The 16851-nt window shown below is 53.6% G+C and overlaps 1 protein-coding gene across 1 annotated transcript in view; it reads left to right on the top strand.

Annotated features, from left to right (window-relative positions):
* Positions 1–16843, top strand: part of SLC5A10 (solute carrier family 5 member 10) — a 61464-nt gene extending 44621 nt beyond the window's left edge. Inside the window, exons 10-15 of the mRNA XM_033089601.1 lie at positions 9210–9317; positions 11538–11688; positions 15558–15726; positions 15881–16096; positions 16319–16376; positions 16502–16843. Coding sequence (XP_032945492.1) covers positions 9210–9317; positions 11538–11688; positions 15558–15726; positions 15881–16096; positions 16319–16376; positions 16502–16608 — 809 coding nt within the window. The 3' untranslated portion in view covers positions 16609–16843. The remainder of the gene's footprint in view (positions 1–9209; positions 9318–11537; positions 11689–15557; positions 15727–15880; positions 16097–16318; positions 16377–16501) is intronic.
* The last annotated feature ends 8 nt before the right edge of the window (positions 16844–16851 follow it).

Raw genomic sequence — 16851 nt, 5'->3', positions numbered from 1 at the left:
ACGCACTACCAGTTTGTCGCAGGGGATGGGGAGTCCATGCAGATGCCCAGCTGTCTAGTTGTGGAAGTAGAGTTGGGATACTAGGTTGGGAGTCCCCAAGGCAGGGAGAGGGCACCATCTGACTCAACCTGAGGAGCCTTCACAGAGCTTGGTGTGGACAGAGCAGGTACCAAGTTCTCAGGAATCTTCCCTGCTGGGAGAGTCCCCCTCCCCCAGGACTGGTCCTTCGTGGTGAGCAGGGCCCCACCTGCACCCTGGGGTGACGAGAGACAGAAAGGGCTGCTGTGGGCTGGGGTCAGGCCCAGCTGTCTGGTCGGCGTCCCTGGAGCTTGGGACCCCAGTTATGGGAGGTGTGGGGACCACATCTGAAAGCAGGCTGCCTGGGTGGGGACAGCAAAGCCCATTAAACTGGCTGGACAAACACCCCCACCCCATCACGTGCCACAGCCAGTCAGCCATGCACCTGGCCCAGCCCTGCTGTCCTGTCCCCCACCCCCTGCCACTTGCCCTGGATGGGCCTGCTTTGTGCTCTGACAGGGATTGGGTCCCCGAGGACAGTGTTCTGTGCTGCTGAGGGCTAGAACCCCGCTCCCCCAGGACTCTCACTACCATCTGTCTGCCTGTCAGTGGCTTCCCGTCTGAGCAGGGACTGTGCTCTCCCAACCCCAGCACCCCTGTCCTGCACTCCGCCCTGGCCCTGGGGCACCACACTATGTCTGAACATGGGCCCAGAGACCAGGCCCCTGCACCCCGCTGAGTACAGTCCTGACAAGTGCCCCCAGCTCTTCTCAGGTCATGCATCCTCCCCACCACGGGTCGTTCCAGGGGGCGGCCACTGCCCTGGGAGGCTTGAACCTTGATGTGTTAGCCTCTCTGCCACTGGGGACCCAGAGCATGACCCTCTCTGGGCCTCAGCTTCTCTTCTCCTTTGTCCTTATCACAGCACAGAGGCCCTGGGGCTCATAAGGGAGTCCTGACTCTCAGGGCTTCAACCCCATAATTATACTTTCACAGGAACTTGTTTTTAAAAAAACCAACAGAGAGCTTGTATGCAGCCTTCACCCATTGCCTCCAGTGGTATCATCTTGATAACTACAGCACAACAACATCACAGCCAGAAAGCTGATGTTGGTTCGATCCACAGCTTGTTCAGTTCACACGCGCTCACCTGTGTGTGTGTGTGTGTGTGTGTGTGTGCAGATGTATGCAACCTTATCACAGCCTTATCACAGATTTGTGTAACCGCCATCACAATCAAGATGCAGAACTATTCCATCACCACCAAGCTTCCCCTCTTTATCCCTCGCCCCTGGTAGCCACTGACCTGCCTGTTCTCCATCTCTGGGACTCGTCCAGGTGGCTCTGTGAAGCAACAGCTTGCTCCTTTCTGTGGCTGGCTGGCATTCTATGGTGTGGATGGACCACAGTCTGTTTAACCATTTCACCTGCTGAAGGACAGTTAGGTTGTTTCCAGTTTTGGGCTATTATGAGTACAGCTGCTATGAACATTCATATGCATATACATATGAAATTATGTATATTCTCCATTCCCACCAACAATGTATGAGTGATCCAATTTCTCCACATCCTTGCCCACATGTTACGTTGCCACTATTGTTTTATTTTAGCCATCTCAATAGGCGTGTAACAGTCTCTTATCGTGGTGTTAATTTACATTTTCTTAATGACTAATGACATTGAACATGTTTTTATATGCTTATTTGCCATTTGTATACACTCTTTGGTGAAATGTCTGTTCATGTATTCGGCCATTTTCTAATTGGATTGTTTGGTGTTTACTGTTGAGTTTTGAGAGCTCTTTATAGAATCTAGATACAACGTCTTTGTCAGGTATGTGGTCTGCGGACATTCTCTCCTAGTCTGTAGCTTTCCTTTTCTTTTCTTTTCTTTACTTTTTTCCCCCAAGTATATAATACAGTTGACTCTTGAACAATGAGAGAGTTAGGGGCACTGACCCCACCCCCACCCCCAACCCCCACCCCACTCCCTACACAGTCGAAAATCCACATATAACTTTTGATTCCCCCAAAACTTAACTACTAATAGCTTACTGTTGACTGGAAGCCTTACTGATAACATAAACAGTCGATTAACACATATTTTGTTTGTTATATGTATTACTGTGTTTCCCTGAAAATAAGACCTACCCCGAAAATAAGCCCCCGTTAAGATCGTCAGCCAGACGGATGCATTTAGCACATTATGACGATGTTCCAGAAGAAGATGGCATGACTGTATTTGAATAAATGTAGATTGTTGTACATGAAAAACTAATACATCCCCTGAACATATGCCCTAATGCATCTTTTGGAGCAAAACTTAATATAAGACCCGATCTTATGTTTGGGGAAACACAGTATATGCTGTATTCTTACAATAAAGTAAGCTAGAGAAAAGAAAATGTTATCAAGAACATCATAAGAAAGAGAAAATACATTTATAGTAGTTATTGAAAATAATCCACCTGTAAGTTCAAATCCATGTTGTTCAAGGGTCAACTGTACAATATTATTAAGTGTAATCACTATGCTGTACATTAGATTCCCCAGAACTGACTCATCTTATAGCTGGAAGTTTGTACCTTTTGACCAACATCTCCTCTTTCCTTCCACTCCCCAGTCCCAGGTGACCATCATTCTAGTCTCTGTTTCTACCTTTGAATTCTGCATATAAGTGATATCATGCAGTATCTGTCTTTCTCTGTCTGATTTATTTCACTTAGCATAATGCCCTCTAGGTCCATCCATGTTTGTTGCAAATGGCAGGATGTCTGTCTTTCTCATGGCCAGATACTATTCTGTTTTATATATATAGTATATATCTGTTTATCTGTTGATGGACACTTATGTTGTTTCCATATCTTGGCTATTGTGAATAACGCTGCAATGAACATAGGAGTACAGATATCCCTTAGAGGTAGTGATTTTGTTTCTTAAAGATATATAACCTAGAGATGAGATTGCTGGATCATATGGTAGTTCTATTTATCGTTTTTTTTAAGGAACCTCCCTGTTTTCCAGAGTGGTTGCACCAATTTACATTCTCACCAGCAGTGCACAAGGGTTCCCTTTTCTCCACATCCTCACAACATACTGTCTCTTGTCTGTTTTGATAATAGCCATTCTAAGAGGTGTGAGGTTTTGATTTGCATTTTTCTGATGATGAGTGATGTTGAGCACCTTTTCATTATCTATTGGCCATCAGTGTGTCTCCTTTAGAAAACTGTCTGTTTAGTTCCTCTGCTAATTTTTAAATCAAATTGTTTGTGGATTTTTTTGCTATTGAGTTATATGAGTTCTTTATATATTTTTGGATATTAACCCTTTATCAGATATATGGTTTGCAAATATTTTTTCCCAGTTTGTAGGTTGCTATTTCATTTTGTGGATGGTTTACTTTGCCGTGCTGAAGCTTTTTAATTTGATGTAGTATCACTTGTTTCTTTTTGGTTTCTTTGCTTTTGCTTTTGGTGTCAAATCCAAAAAATCCTCTCCCAGACTGATCCCAAAGAGCTTACTCCTGTGTTTTCTTCTAGGAGTTTTACAGTTTCAGGTCTTACTCGTATGTTCAAATCTTTGCTACATTTTGAGTTGATTATTGTGTATGGTATAAGATAGGGGTCCAGTTTCATTCTTTTGCATGTGTCTATCCAGTTTTCCCAACACCATTTATTGAAGAGCCTGTCCTTTCCCCATTGTATATTCTTGGCTCCTTTGTCATAGAGTAATTGACCATATATGCATGGGTTTATTTCGGGGCTCTCTATTCTGTTCCATTGATGTATGTATCTGCTTTTGTGCCAGTACCATACTGTTTTGATTACTATAGCTTTGTGATACAGTTTGAAATCAGGAAGTGTAATGTGTCCAGCTTTGATTTTCTTCTTTCTTCTTTCTTCTTTCTTGCTTTTTGTCTTCTTCTTCTTCTTTCTTTCTTTCTTCTTTCTTTTCTTCGTTCCTTCTTCCTTTCTTCTTTCTTCTCTTCCTTCCATATCTTCCTTTTCCTATCTCCTTCTTCCTTCCCTTCCTTCCTTCTTCCTTCTGCCTTTCCTGTCCCAAGGGGGGTCTTTTCCTTTTTTCCTTCCTTTCCTTCCTTCCTTCCTTCCTTCCTTTCTTCTTCCTTCCTTCCTTCCTTCCTTCCTTCCTTCCTTCCTTCTTCTTTCTTCTTCTTCTTCTTTCTTCTTCTTCTTTCTCTTTCCTTTCCTTTCCTTTCCTTTCCTTTCCTTTCCTTTCCTTTCCTTTTCTTTTCAGGTTTATGCACTTATTACTGCTTCATTTTCTAAGTTAGGGCAGGCAGTGATCCTGGAGCAGCAGGTCCCTGAACAAAGGTGTTTGGTGGATGGCATGCCACTTAGTAGGGGTAAAGGAGTGGGAGGATGAGGAGCGATTCTTACGGGCAGAGGTGGTGCTGGTAGAGCTGGTGGTGGTGAGGATGGCCCTCCATCTGCCTGTGGATGTGGTGAGGAGGTCCTGGGATTTATGAACAACCTGCAAGTCCGTGCTCCTTGGTTTAATGTTGCTGGAATTCTGTCCCAATGGCTTTGAATTTTATTCCTGTTTTTGTAGCTCATTTTGGTTTCTGAATTCTTCATTTTTCTGTAGTGACCATCACGAGCAGCGGTGTGAGGTCAGATCTTCATCTGTGCTTGAACTATGGGTCCACCCCTCTGCAGCATTGCACCCACTCCAGATCCTGCTCTTTGCTTTTCTTACAAAATTGCGATCTGGCTGAGGCCATGTCAGAGAGAAAGACCCGGTCCTCTCTGCTTCTCACGCAGGGGCCTGCGGGACATGACTGCTTTTCTTTCTTAAGATTGCTTTGGCTATTCAAAGTCCTTTATGGTTCCATACAAATATTTTGGGATTGTTTTTTCTATTTCTGTAAAAAATACCATTGGAATTTTGATAGGGATTACAGTGAACCTGTAGACAGCTTTGGGTAGTATTGCTATTTTAACAATATGAGTTCTTCCAATCCACGAGGATGGAATATATCTCCATTTATTTATATCTTTTTCAATTTCTTTCTTCAATGTCTTAAAAGTTTTCAGTGTACAAATATTTCAACTCTTTGGTTAAATTTATCACTAGGTATTTTATTCTTTTTGATGTTTTCTTAATTTCTCTTTCTGATAGTTCATTGTCAGTGTATAGACACAAAGCTGATCTTTGTATATTAATTTTCCTGTGTCTTTACTGAAGTCCTTCCTGTACCTTTTCATTCCTTTCACAGATATCTTACACAGAGCACAAGCCTTTTGATGAGATCTAATTTATCAATTTTTCCTTTTATGGATCATGCTTTTGATGTCAAGTCTAAATACTCCTCACCTTGCCCTAGGTCTTGAAGATTTTCACCTATTTATTTCCCTAAAAGTTTGATAGTTTTACATTTAAGTCTGTGACCTATTTTGAGTTAATTTTTGTGTAAGGTGTGAAGTTTAGGTTGAAGTTAGCTTTGGCCTGTGGATGTCCCCAGAAGGGTTTTACAGCGGAGGAAACAGCCTCAGAGAATAATTACCTAGGATCCCAGAGTAAGGGGTTGGGAGAGCTGAACCCAGGTCTCTGTACTTTTCTTCTGCTCCCGACTGCAACATCAGCGTCTGGACTGGCTCCCAGGGATGAGTCAGGCCTAGCCGGGAGATCGGGAGCATCTTGATTACCCCTCAAGGTGGTATTTCAGTGGCCAGTTGGGAAAGGATCATTCATTCAGTCAGTCAACAAACACAGGCAGAGCCTACCATTCATTGGCTTGTGCTGGGTACTGCTGGGGCCTGGGGCTCCTCCCTGGGCCCCACGGTCACAGACTATAGGGAGGCAGGACAGACACATGTCACAGAGTTGCTTGTGCCGTGGAGGAAGTCGCCCTGGAGCCTCAGGAACCCAGACATCCACAGAGTTGAGAGGAATGAATATGAGCTCCCTGGTTTAGAAAGGAGGGAAGGGTGTTCCAGGGAGAGGGAACAGCAAACACAGAGGCCCAGAGGTGTGTGTGAAATTGGTGGGAGTGAGGGTAGCTTGGTGGGTGGGGGCCCGTGAATGGCAGTTAGAGCCTCATGATTCCTCCAGCAGGCGTGGAGGGCCACAGGAGGGTGTGCGCAGGGAGGAGCAGGAGCAGACAGATGGTTTTACAAGTTCCTTCTGCTGCTGCTCACAGGGAGGGTGGCTTAGAGGGGCCAGGGTGGTGCAGTCAGGAGGTGGTGCAGTTGCCCTGGTCACGATGCCCAGTGGCTGGACTTGGCATTGGCCGCAGGGAGGGAGGACTTGGGAGAAAGGAGAAGAGCAACTCCTAGCCTTCGAGTGTGGGCCCTTGGCTGGATGCAGGTGGTGACGCCAGTGTGCAGCCCACAGAAGGCAGGGCTCTGGCAAACCCAAGCCCCCTTCCCAGGTCCCTGGCCCTCACTGTCCCGGGGCTGCTCACTCTTCAGTTGACACATTTGGGGACTCTGTTGAAGTGGCAACACCTTTGCTGCTGTCATAAAGGAGAGGTGGTTTTTTCTTGCTGTTCCACACAAAGACTTGGGTAGGCAAACTGAGCTCACAGTGCCCAGAGGTGAGGGATGCTCCCTGCGGTAGCCTGGAATAGGCTGAATAAACTTAGTCAGAATCTCCTGACTCAGGCTTTCTGCGCCATGCTGCAGCTGTGACTCTTCGTCTGTCCCTCCCAGGACGGCTGGGTCCTCATGCCGCCAGAGGCAGCTGGTCCAAGCCCAGAACCTGTCAGGAAGGGCCCATCACCTAGCCTCTGAGTGCTGGACCCCACTGGCGACAGAGTCCTGCCGTGGGCTCTGTCCTGGGTCTGACTCTGAGATCCAGGCAACCTATGCCCTTTCTGTTCCTGAGTTCTCTTATCTGCACAACAGGTGGGGTGGAGGTGGTTGGGTAGAGCAGCTGGATCAAAGAGTGCCTGACCTTCTTCAGGGTTCTTCTGGGATCCGTTCTTCCTCTCTTTCTCTTTCTCTCCTCTGGTGCCTTTCTTTCCTCCTTCCTCCCAACCTTCCCCCTCTGGGCCCAGCCCTGGACTACTTGATACCTGGGATTGGGAGATGATTCAAACCCATTGTCCGCCCTGAGGGAGCTCCCAGTCTGGTAGGGGAGGTGAAACGTACAAGCACACAATTGTGACCCAACCCTCCGCCCAGAAGCCCTTATGAGGAAGCTACTTTGCCCTGGGAGAGAATGGGGAGAGAGTCAGGGAAGGCCTTCAGGGACAAGCCCTTTGCAATGGGCCATGAAGCAGGAGGTAAACAGGGGGGGCCGGAGCCCTGGGAGGAGGAGGCCTGGGTGTGTATGAGAAAATACAAACAGGTCAGGTTTGTATTGGCTGGCGGATGGGCGCCAGACAGGAGGACCTGGGACCCCTTGTCAAAGGCCATGGAAGGGATTCTTCTTCCCAGTAAGCCATGGGCTCCAGGGGTGTGGGGTGTGCAGGGGGTTCCTGAGAAGTAAGTGGTATGAACAAAGCTGTGATTTGGAAAGGGTGGGGACGACGGAAGGGAGGAAGGCAGTGAGGAGCTGGTGCCCAGGCTGTATGCAGAGGAGATGGAGCCAGGACAGGAGCCGAGTGAGGCAGGCAGAGCGATGGCAGGAGAAGTCGTAGGACTGGGGGCATGGGGGCGTTTGGGGAAGGGAGGAGGAAGGACAGGAAACCATCCCTGGGGTTTGTCCTGGAAACCTGGAGCTCGAGAGGCTGGACCAGGCTGGGATGTGGGATCCTGGGAGGAGGGTGACCTGTTTCAGCCTTCTCGCCTAGGGGAAGGGATCCAAGACATGGCCATTGAAGGAACTGCCTTTCAGAAGGGGCGTTTGGAAGGGACAGTGCTTCACCCAGGAATGCCCTGTCTCAACAGGGAGCAACGTGGCATGGAAACATTGATGCCCGCCATGTGGGAACTTTGTACCCCACACCCAGACCCTCGAATAGGCCCCTGTGGCCCAGCAGCTCCATTCCTGTCCTCTCTGGGCACCATTGGGAAGCTTCTGCTTCTGCGCTTTTCCATAACTGCCATGTCCTCCTTTGCTCTGTGCTCCGTGGGCCTCTGCTGAAAATCCCAGAAGGACAGGAGCCAAAGGTGTTTAGAAAGTGTTTCCTGGAGGAACAAGTGAACATGGGATTGGCTCTACCCATCACTAGACTACGCTGGTGAGCCAGGCAGAGATGGGCCCCCAGCTGCCACAGCGGGTGGAGGAGCGGCTCCTGCGGGACTGCAGGAGCCGCCCGAGTGAAGCTCTCAAGGGGGGGTTCCCGCAGGGCGGCCCCCTGGACAGCGCTGACAGGGTTTTGCTCCAGCAGTTCCATAGGGAGGCCTGGACTTAGGGCTCAGTCCTGACTGGGCTGAGGTCCAGGACATTCATTAATTCCTCCATTACTCACCAAATGAGCGGTGTGGCTGCTCCTGCCACTGGGGCGATGGCCACAGCAAGACCATGTCTGCGTCTTTGCTGGGGTCCCAGCCATGGGGAAGAGGCAAGAAACAAAGAAAGTGCCCAAGGCATCCAGGGGAGGAAATGGGGTGTGGGGGAGGGGACAGGCAGGAGAGCAAAGGGGTGATTTCAGCTGGAGGAAGTGACCTCTGAGCCAGTTCCCTGAGAAGGCCTGAGCAGAGGGGCCGCAGAGACCAGATGGGAGGGAGGCTGGTTGGGGGAAGGGCTGGAAGGCCAGCTGGCTGACACCTGGGGGGAGGGAAGCAAGGAGGGAGATGAGCCCTTGGGCCCTGGGCACGGGTCTGGATGGTGGAGGGGCTGTGAACTGCTGAGAACCTGAGCCACCGGAGAGCTCTGGGGAGCGGGTGATGGGCTCCCCTCTTGTTTTACGAGTCATCTGGAAGTTCCTGGAGGCAGCTCAGGGTGGGGGTCAGGGAACTGCCTCTGCCCTAAAGCTGCCTCCCCCAAGGGTGGGAGAAGGTTCCCCTCTCTAGCCTCCATCTGCCCCTTTGGGGCCGGGGGCAGGACGGGGGAGGAAGACTGGTCAGGCCTTAGGGGACAGAATAGTTTGCAGAGGACAGCTCCTTTCTTATGACTCAGACTGGGAAACTGAGGCCCAGGGCCCAGCAGCAGCCGGTCAGAGGCAGTGAGACAGCCAGGTCAGGATCCTGCCTCAGCCCCGGTCTTGCCCACCCCAGGTACTCACATCTGTCTGGAGGGGCACTGAGGGGCAGGTGTGGGACTCTGGGCCTCTCTCTCATGCAGATGACGTGGGTTGCGTGGTGCCATCCGAATGCCTGCGGGCCTGTGGGGCCGAGATCGGCTGCTCCAACATTGCCTACCCCAAGCTAGTCATGGAATTGATGCCCATTGGTGAGGCTCTGGTGGGGTCCGGGTGGGTAAGGGGGGACCAACTAGGGTAAAGGGCCCTGAGGGCTGCGGTTGGGGCACTCTGGATGCAATGTGATGCTGTGTGGCCTCCAGGGGATGTTCTGCTCATCAGGGAAGAGAGGAAAGTAATAACAATAGAAAACACTCACATGGCGCTCACCCCATGCCAGACACGATTCCAACGGCTTCACGTGTGAGGAACTTGCATCTTCCTCTCAGGAACCCTATGTGCTGTTATTGTCATCCCCATTTTAGAGATGGGGAAACTGAGACCCAGAAAGGTTAAGTGACTTGGCCAAGGTCACATGGCAAGTGAGCTGCAAAGCTGGGGACTAAACCTGGAGAATCTGCCTCCAGAGCTTGCCCTCTTAACCTGTGCTGTCCCATCCCTTGACAAAGGGCACAACTTTCTCTTCTTCCAGGCCTACTGGGTGCCAGGCCCTTTTACAAACTGCTTCTCCTTTTAGCTGTGAGGGAATTATTAGCTGCATCTTACAGACAGGGAAAGCGATGCACAGAGAGGGGGAAGTGCTTCTCCAAGGCTACAGAGTGGCTGAGACACAAACTCCAGTCTGTCCAGCCCCAAGCCCACTGCTTGCTCGCTGGGATCAAGAGCTCAAGCCCCCTTGTGAACCTGCACCTTCCGCCTCCCCCTGTGACACTGTGGGCCAACAGATAAACTACGGGGCAGGTTTTGACCTTTTCCATGTTTCCTGTGGCAGTGGATATGGGGTGGTGAGGTCCCAGTCCCAGGAGGCGTGCAAGCAGAACTAATATGGTGGGTGTAATTCCTCACACCCACCAGTGTGATATGCGGTGGTGAGGTCCCAGTTACAGGAGGTGTGCAACAACTCAACGGCAAGGGCGTGGGAGGTCCCACGTAAGCAAAAAGAGCAGACAGCTTTCTGAGACCCTCTGCAGCCTGGTTTCACCTCCAGATTCTCAGACCCTTGAGTGTCCACCTCCCTTCCTCTGGCCTCCAAGGTGGAAGCTATCTGGCCTCACCCTGCTCTTCTCTCCCTCCCAGGGAGCTGAGGCCCAGGGGACATGAGTGCACAGACGGGCTTCAGATCTTGGCCCTGCTACTGGTTGGCTGAGATATTTGGGGCATGTCACTCTCCTGCTCAGAACTCCAGTGTTCTCATTTGTAAATTGGAGATGATGACGCCTACCCACCCCTCAGCGTTGCTGCTGGGATTAAGCATAATAATTTAGGGAAATTGCCTGGCATAAGGCTTGGCTGCAAGTGTGGGTTCCCACCTCTGGGCCTCGCCTTCCCTTTCTGTTTTAGAGGGGCTTGCTAAGCCCCCAGGGCGGACGCCCAGCCGTTACTGGGCCACACCCTCTCTCTAGGCCTTGAGCTCCCTGTCTGAAAAATGGGTGGAGCATAAACCCTGAGTTAATCCACCTCCCTGAGCAAGATTAGGAGGGTGGAAAACTGTTTTGGGGAAAACACTTTTTGAACTCACTTCCCTTTGGACTACATCCCGGTCAGACTGATCCATGAACAGAGAGGACTAGACTCCTACCACTCACACCGCTGGTCAGATGCAGAACCTGGAGGTGCTTAGATGCTTGAAGAAAAATCGTAGGAGGCCTTGGAGAGAGACTAAGACCCAGAGAGGGGAGGTGATCAGCCTGAAGCCACACAGCACGGAGTCCTCCCCACCCTCACTCCCTTCCCAGCCGAGGACTCAGGCAGCCATTGCACAGCAGTGCCTCACCCACCTCAGTGTGGACCCCTCACCCTTTTTCAGCCAATCAGAGGGAGGGTGGATTTTTCTATCTCCTCTTCCACAGAGCCAACACGAACGGGGATTCCCTGTGCCTTCTGGGGCTTGCCATGAACAAGAAGGCCCCAGATGCTGGGCCCCTGAGCCCCGCCCAGGGTGAGACCTCCAAACCCAGGGCCCCGCCCCAGGCCTTCTTGACTCCCCCCAGCACCCCTGAGTTCTGCCTGTGGCCTGCTGTGGGACCTTGGGCACCTCTCTTCCCCTCTCTGAGCTTCTACTTTCTCATCTGCCAAATGGGTTAATAATTCTTCTGTTAAATGAAGTTGCGGCTGTGAAGGTGCTTTGCCAACTACAAGGCTCTGCAGAAATGAGAAGGCTGATAGTGGCTCCCATGACAGAAGCAGTCACACATGTGACTATGACGGCCAGCACGCCTCAAGCGCTCGCAGCAGCTGTCCCTTCCCCACAGGTCTACGGGGGCTCATGATCGCTGTCATGATGGCCGCACTCATGTCATCGCTGACCTCCATCTTCAACAGCAGCAGCACACTCTTCACCATGGACATCTGGAGGCGGCTGCGGCCACGCGCTGGCGAGTGGGAGCTGCTGCTGGTGGGACGGTATGGTGGGAGGGTGCTGGCCCCAGGGAGGGGCTGAGAAGTGGGCTTCCCCAGCCACATGACCAGCCGTGAGGCCCCACCGGAGGTGGGCTTTGAGGGATGAATAGGAGTTTGCCAGTTGGAGAGAGGAGGATGCCAGGAAGGAGAGCAGCGGAGAGGTCAGAATCTCCTGTCCATCCCTCCTGCACGTCACTTTGCTGGCCACCCCTTTGTAGTCCCAGCCTTTATCTTGGATGCGTCTCTTACCCTGAGTGGCATCTCTGAGTGAGTCTCAGTCGGGGACAGCACACTCCCCTAGCCATCCCAGAAATCTCTCTGTCTTTCAAAATCTGAGCCCCTACCCCTCCGGATGGTTGCTAGCTGCCCCAAAGAGGGCCCTGAGCCAGAACTCAGGACTGGCCACAACTATCCCTCCAGCCCCCATACCCCTGCCCCCACTGAGCTTCTGTCCATTTTCCCCTAGCCCTTCTTGTCCCCTACTTATTACCTCGATGACTCACCCCAAGTACCCCCTCTTCCATGCAGCCCTCCCTGATACCTCTGAGCTAGGAATGAGCCCTTTGCCCCTTAACAGCTCCCACAGGGGACTATCACCAGATTCCTCCACAGCACATGTGGCCCTTGTAAGTCCAACTTGTCTCCCCAGTGCTTCTCCCCAGGGTGGCGGGCAGGGGCTGTGTCTGGCCCACTCCTCCATCCTCTTGCTTGGCTGGGTACCTGGACTCCTTGGGGGTGAACTCAGCAGTGGATGATGAGCTGGTCCCCGAGTGTGTGCATGTGTCTGTCTGTTTGGGCCCTCTCCCAGGTCCTGCCCCTCCTGCCTCCCTCTGAGAACGTATGGCCCCTACTCTGCTGGTTGAGGGGCCCAGCCCTCTGGTGCTTAGCTTGGCTAACAGTGCTCTGCCCGGGAGCCCATGGCACCCATCGGCAGGGTGGGGTCCCCCCAGAGCTCCAGGCAGTTGTCCCGGCGATGCAAAGCAGCCAGCTTCTGTCAGAAGGGCCCTGTTGGGACACGCCAGACAGTAGGCAGGTGTGAGCTCATCTGCAGGCTCAGAGCTTCCTCCAAAACAAGGCGCCTCTCCCTCCTGCCTTGCAGGACACTTCAGTGTCAGCAGTCCTCCCCCGGACCACCTCTCCTCCTGCATGTTTCCCTGCCCTCCTCTGCCCTGGCCTGGAGCCTATCCCCTCTGACAGACTCCTCCCTAAATCCACGCACGCTTGGCCATCCTGGAAACTGGGACACGCACGCCCTCCTGTCGCCCAGTGTTTGCCTCAGGCCTCTGGCCTGGGACACCAGTAGCCTCAATGCCCACCTAGTCGTCCTGTGTCCCCTGCCTGCTACTTCTCCAGTGCCTCAGAAGCAGGCTTCTTTCCTGCTGCCACCTGAAGCAAAGTCCTGAACGGGTCCCCCCTCCATGCCAGCTCACTTGCTCCAAGTGAAACCCCGCCCCGCCTCTCCTCAGGCCCTGCCAGCCTCCTTCAGGCACAAGGCTGTGTGCTGTGGGGCACATTGCTCACCTTCTCCGGCTCCCAGTTCTCTCAGCTGCCAGTTTGGTGGAGTGCAAAGGCCCAGTGCTGGGTGCTGGGCCGGGATTCAGCGATACCACAGTCCCTCCTGAAGCACTGGGGTCCCCGCTAACACCTCCTGCCTAAAATAACACCGCTCGAGCTGTGTCTCCTAGGCCACGTTAGGTCTTACATTTCTGCAGCCTCGATCTAAAGAGATATGGGATTAATAGAGAGGGGGGCAGCAGAGGGCACCCAGAAGCCTGGGGAGTAGGCCATCGTGGGGCAGAGATGAGCAGGGACGTGCTGGGGATCCCAAGGTCTCATCAGGGTGGGGGTGGCCAGAGGAGCTGTCACAGGCCTGAAGGCAGGGACAACCCCAGCTCTGGGGCTCTTTGCTAGCCCCAGGCCCACTCCCAGTCCTTCTCTTCCTTCATTTCCTTCTCCTGCACCCCCTTCTATGTACCCTTCTCTAGTGTTTGCAAATAGTTCCCTAGGCCTCCCTGGTACCCTGTGTCAAACTGAGCAATACGGGAATCCAGAGAGATCAGAATGCCCCCGACCTCCACCACCCCCACCACCTGAGGGTCTCCCCTCTGACCACAGCTGCAGCCCAGGAGCAATGGAGGGGGCCAGTCATCCTGTGGGCTGTGTGTGTGTGTATGTGGGGGCGTCAGGAAGGCTTCCTGGAGGAGGAGGAGGAGGAGGAGGAGGAGGAGGAGGAGGAGGAGGAGGAGGGCCTTGATCTGGGCCTTGGAAGATGAGGGGCTTTGCTAGGGGAGGAGTTGAAAAAGGTATTCCGGGCAGAAGGAACAGCCTCTGGTTTTGCGGTCCCTCTGGCAGCCAGGTGGTGTCGGAGTCGGAAGAGGAAACCCTAGAGGGCAGCAAGAAGGCCAGGGCCCCACTCCAGGCTGGTGTCGGACTATGGGAGCCTACGTGAGGGGGGCAGGGTGGGACAGGCGTTAGTGGAGTCTGCCTCTGCCTTTGAAGAGGGCAGCGCCTGCACCTGCCAGGCTAAGGGTTAATTAGCCTTAATCAAGGTGGCACCTCCTTCCTCCCCGCGCTACTGCAGGCCTGGAAGGGAAGAAAGGGAGGTGGGCAGGCACACAGGTAGGCAGGAAGTAGGACCAACCCCAGCTGCACATGTAACCTTTGTTGCCCCTGCTGTCCTGTGCAGGATTCCAGGGGGTCTCACCCACCACCCACCTCAGGAATGAGGGGCACCCAACTGACACAGGGCTGCGGGGTGCTCAGCGAGGGAGGAGCAGATGGAACACCTCGCCCAGGCTCTGTCCCCTTAGCTGAGTCGCACATCCTTCAAGGCTCCAGGGCCCCCTCCTTCTGGAAGCCTTCCTGGATTAATGCCTCCTCTGGGCTGGCCCAAGACGCTGTTGTCCCTTAGCCCAGTGCTGAGCTCAGGGTGACAGGCTCGTCAGCTTTCTTTGCTCAACACTGAGTGCTGGGCAGGGACCAGGGCCCGCTCACCACCGAGTCTGGGCTCCTAGCACAGCGCCCTATACTCAGCTGGGTTCTTAGTGAATAGTTTGTTGGATGAACAAGGGAAACATGTTCCTGCTGTGGAGGGGCCCGCACCAAGAAGGGAGGCAGGCGGGAGCTGAAAGCCGTCCTTACAGGGTAGGGAGGGGCAGGGGGCTCACTCTCGCTGGTTGAGGTCTCAGGCTTTGCGGCTGAGGGGTCCAGGTCCTAATTCAAAGCCAGATTGCCTGGCTCCAAACCTTGCATTCTCAGGACAGAGTTCGCCCTGTGATGAGTGAGCCAACACTCAAGGGGCTGCAGCAGGCAGAGAATGTGCCAGCTAGAGGTCTGCAAAGACCCACAATTATGAGAGAGCGTGGTGTGTTGGAGGACCCGCCAGGAGGTCAGTCTGGCCTGAATGTGAGGGCAGCAGCTCATTCACGCAGTCACCAAATGTTTACTGAGTACCTACTGTGCGCCAGGAGATGCAGCAGTGAACGAAAGACTGAGCCTTCTGCCCTTTTGGTGCTTTCAGCTGGGATGGGGAGACACACAGTAAGGAAGTAAACATCCAAGTGTATGTGCACATAGAAGGAGGGACAGGTGCCTTGAACACAAGTGGGAGACCCTGGGGGGCCACGGGGGGGTCTCTCTGAAGAGCAGACAGGCTGAATCGGGGCTGTGCCTGCAGGTGGCCGGGAGCCATGGAAGGGTTTGGATCGGGCAGGACTGGCCACGTCCCTGGAGGAGTGGCCCAGGAGCCAAGGAGGAGACTGGAGCTGGGGCAGCAGGGGACAGATGGAGAGCGAGACTTAGTGAGCAGGGGGCCGTGGGGGAGGGTAGTGAAATGGTCTTGAGCGACGAGCACGCCCACTGCCGGTCCACAGGCTGGTCATTGTGGTGCTGATTGGCGTGAGCGTGGCCTGGATCCCCATCCTGCAGGGCTCCAACGGTGGGCAGCTCTTCATCTACATGCAGTCGGTGACCAGCTCCCTGGCCCCCCCGGTGACTGCCGTCTTCGTCCTGGGCATCTTCTGGCAGCGTGCCAATGAGCAGGTGGGTGGGGACAGGATGTGAGGGTTGGGTTTGGTCCCCCCCCACCCCGGGGTGGGCTGCAGCTTGTCTGATTCTTCCCCTGCCACCTGTGCGTGCCTGGGGGACCCTTGACCTTCCTGCAGCAGCCCCTGCTGCCCCACCTCCTCCTCCCCAGGGAGCCTTCTGGGGCCTGATGGCAGGGCTGGCGGTGGGAGCCGCGAGGCTGGTCCTGGAATTCTTGCACCCGGCCCTGCCCTGTGGCCACGCAGACACGCGGCCGGCCATCCTGAGCAGCTTCCACTACCTGCACTTTGCTGTCGCCCTCTTCACACTCAGTGGCGCCGTGGTGGTGGCCGGAAGCCTGCTGACACCAGCGCCCCAGAGGGCTCAGGTGAGCCCGCCCCGAGCCCTGACACCAGGCCCGTAGCAACTGCTAAGTCGGGTCCCATGCTGACCCCTTACCCTCTCTGACTCAAGAATTTTCTAGTTCTTGACCCCTAACCCTGCCTGCCCCAGCCCCTGGCCCTTTTTGGACTCAGCCGCCCTCTTTCATCACTGACCCCTGATCCTGTATGGGTCCGGCACCACCCCCATCCCTACCCATTCCCTGCAGACCCAGAACCTCACCTGGTGGACTCTGGCTCAGGACCTGCCTCCGGGAGCCAAAACAGGTGCACACATGACCCTCGGCACTCCCTCCTCCCCCATCCTCGGGCAAGGGCAAGGGCTGGGAGGGTTGGGAGCTGGCTGTAGCCTTGGGACCCTCGTTGTCTCTCTCCTTCTCCACCCCCTCCAGGTGACGTCCAAGCAGCCCAGAAACATGCTTTCTGGGCCCGTGTCTGTGGCTTCAATGCCCTTCTCCTCATGTGCGTCAACGTCTTCTTCTATGCCTACTTCGCCTGACGCTGCCCCCGGGCAGGCGGTGGGAGCCCTCAGGGCCAATCTTTTCCCCAATGAAGACACCCAGGTCCAGAGAAGGGTGACACTCCCCCCCGCCCCCGGCTACATGGCGGGTCAGTGCCCAGGGACTGGCTGAGCCAGCAAAACAGGAACCCTGAAAAGTAGGGAGGAAACTAGAGAAAAAAGTGTGATACTTCAAAAATGGTAGTTATACTTGGAAAGAAAATTAGATTTCTGATGGACATC

This window comes from Rhinolophus ferrumequinum, chromosome 21 (assembly GCF_004115265.2).
Source record: "Rhinolophus ferrumequinum isolate MPI-CBG mRhiFer1 chromosome 21, mRhiFer1_v1.p, whole genome shotgun sequence".
NCBI lineage: Eukaryota > Metazoa > Chordata > Mammalia > Chiroptera > Rhinolophidae > Rhinolophus > Rhinolophus ferrumequinum.
The sequence above is the reverse complement of the archived record's forward strand: the minus strand, read 5'-3'. Positions and strand labels throughout refer to the sequence as shown.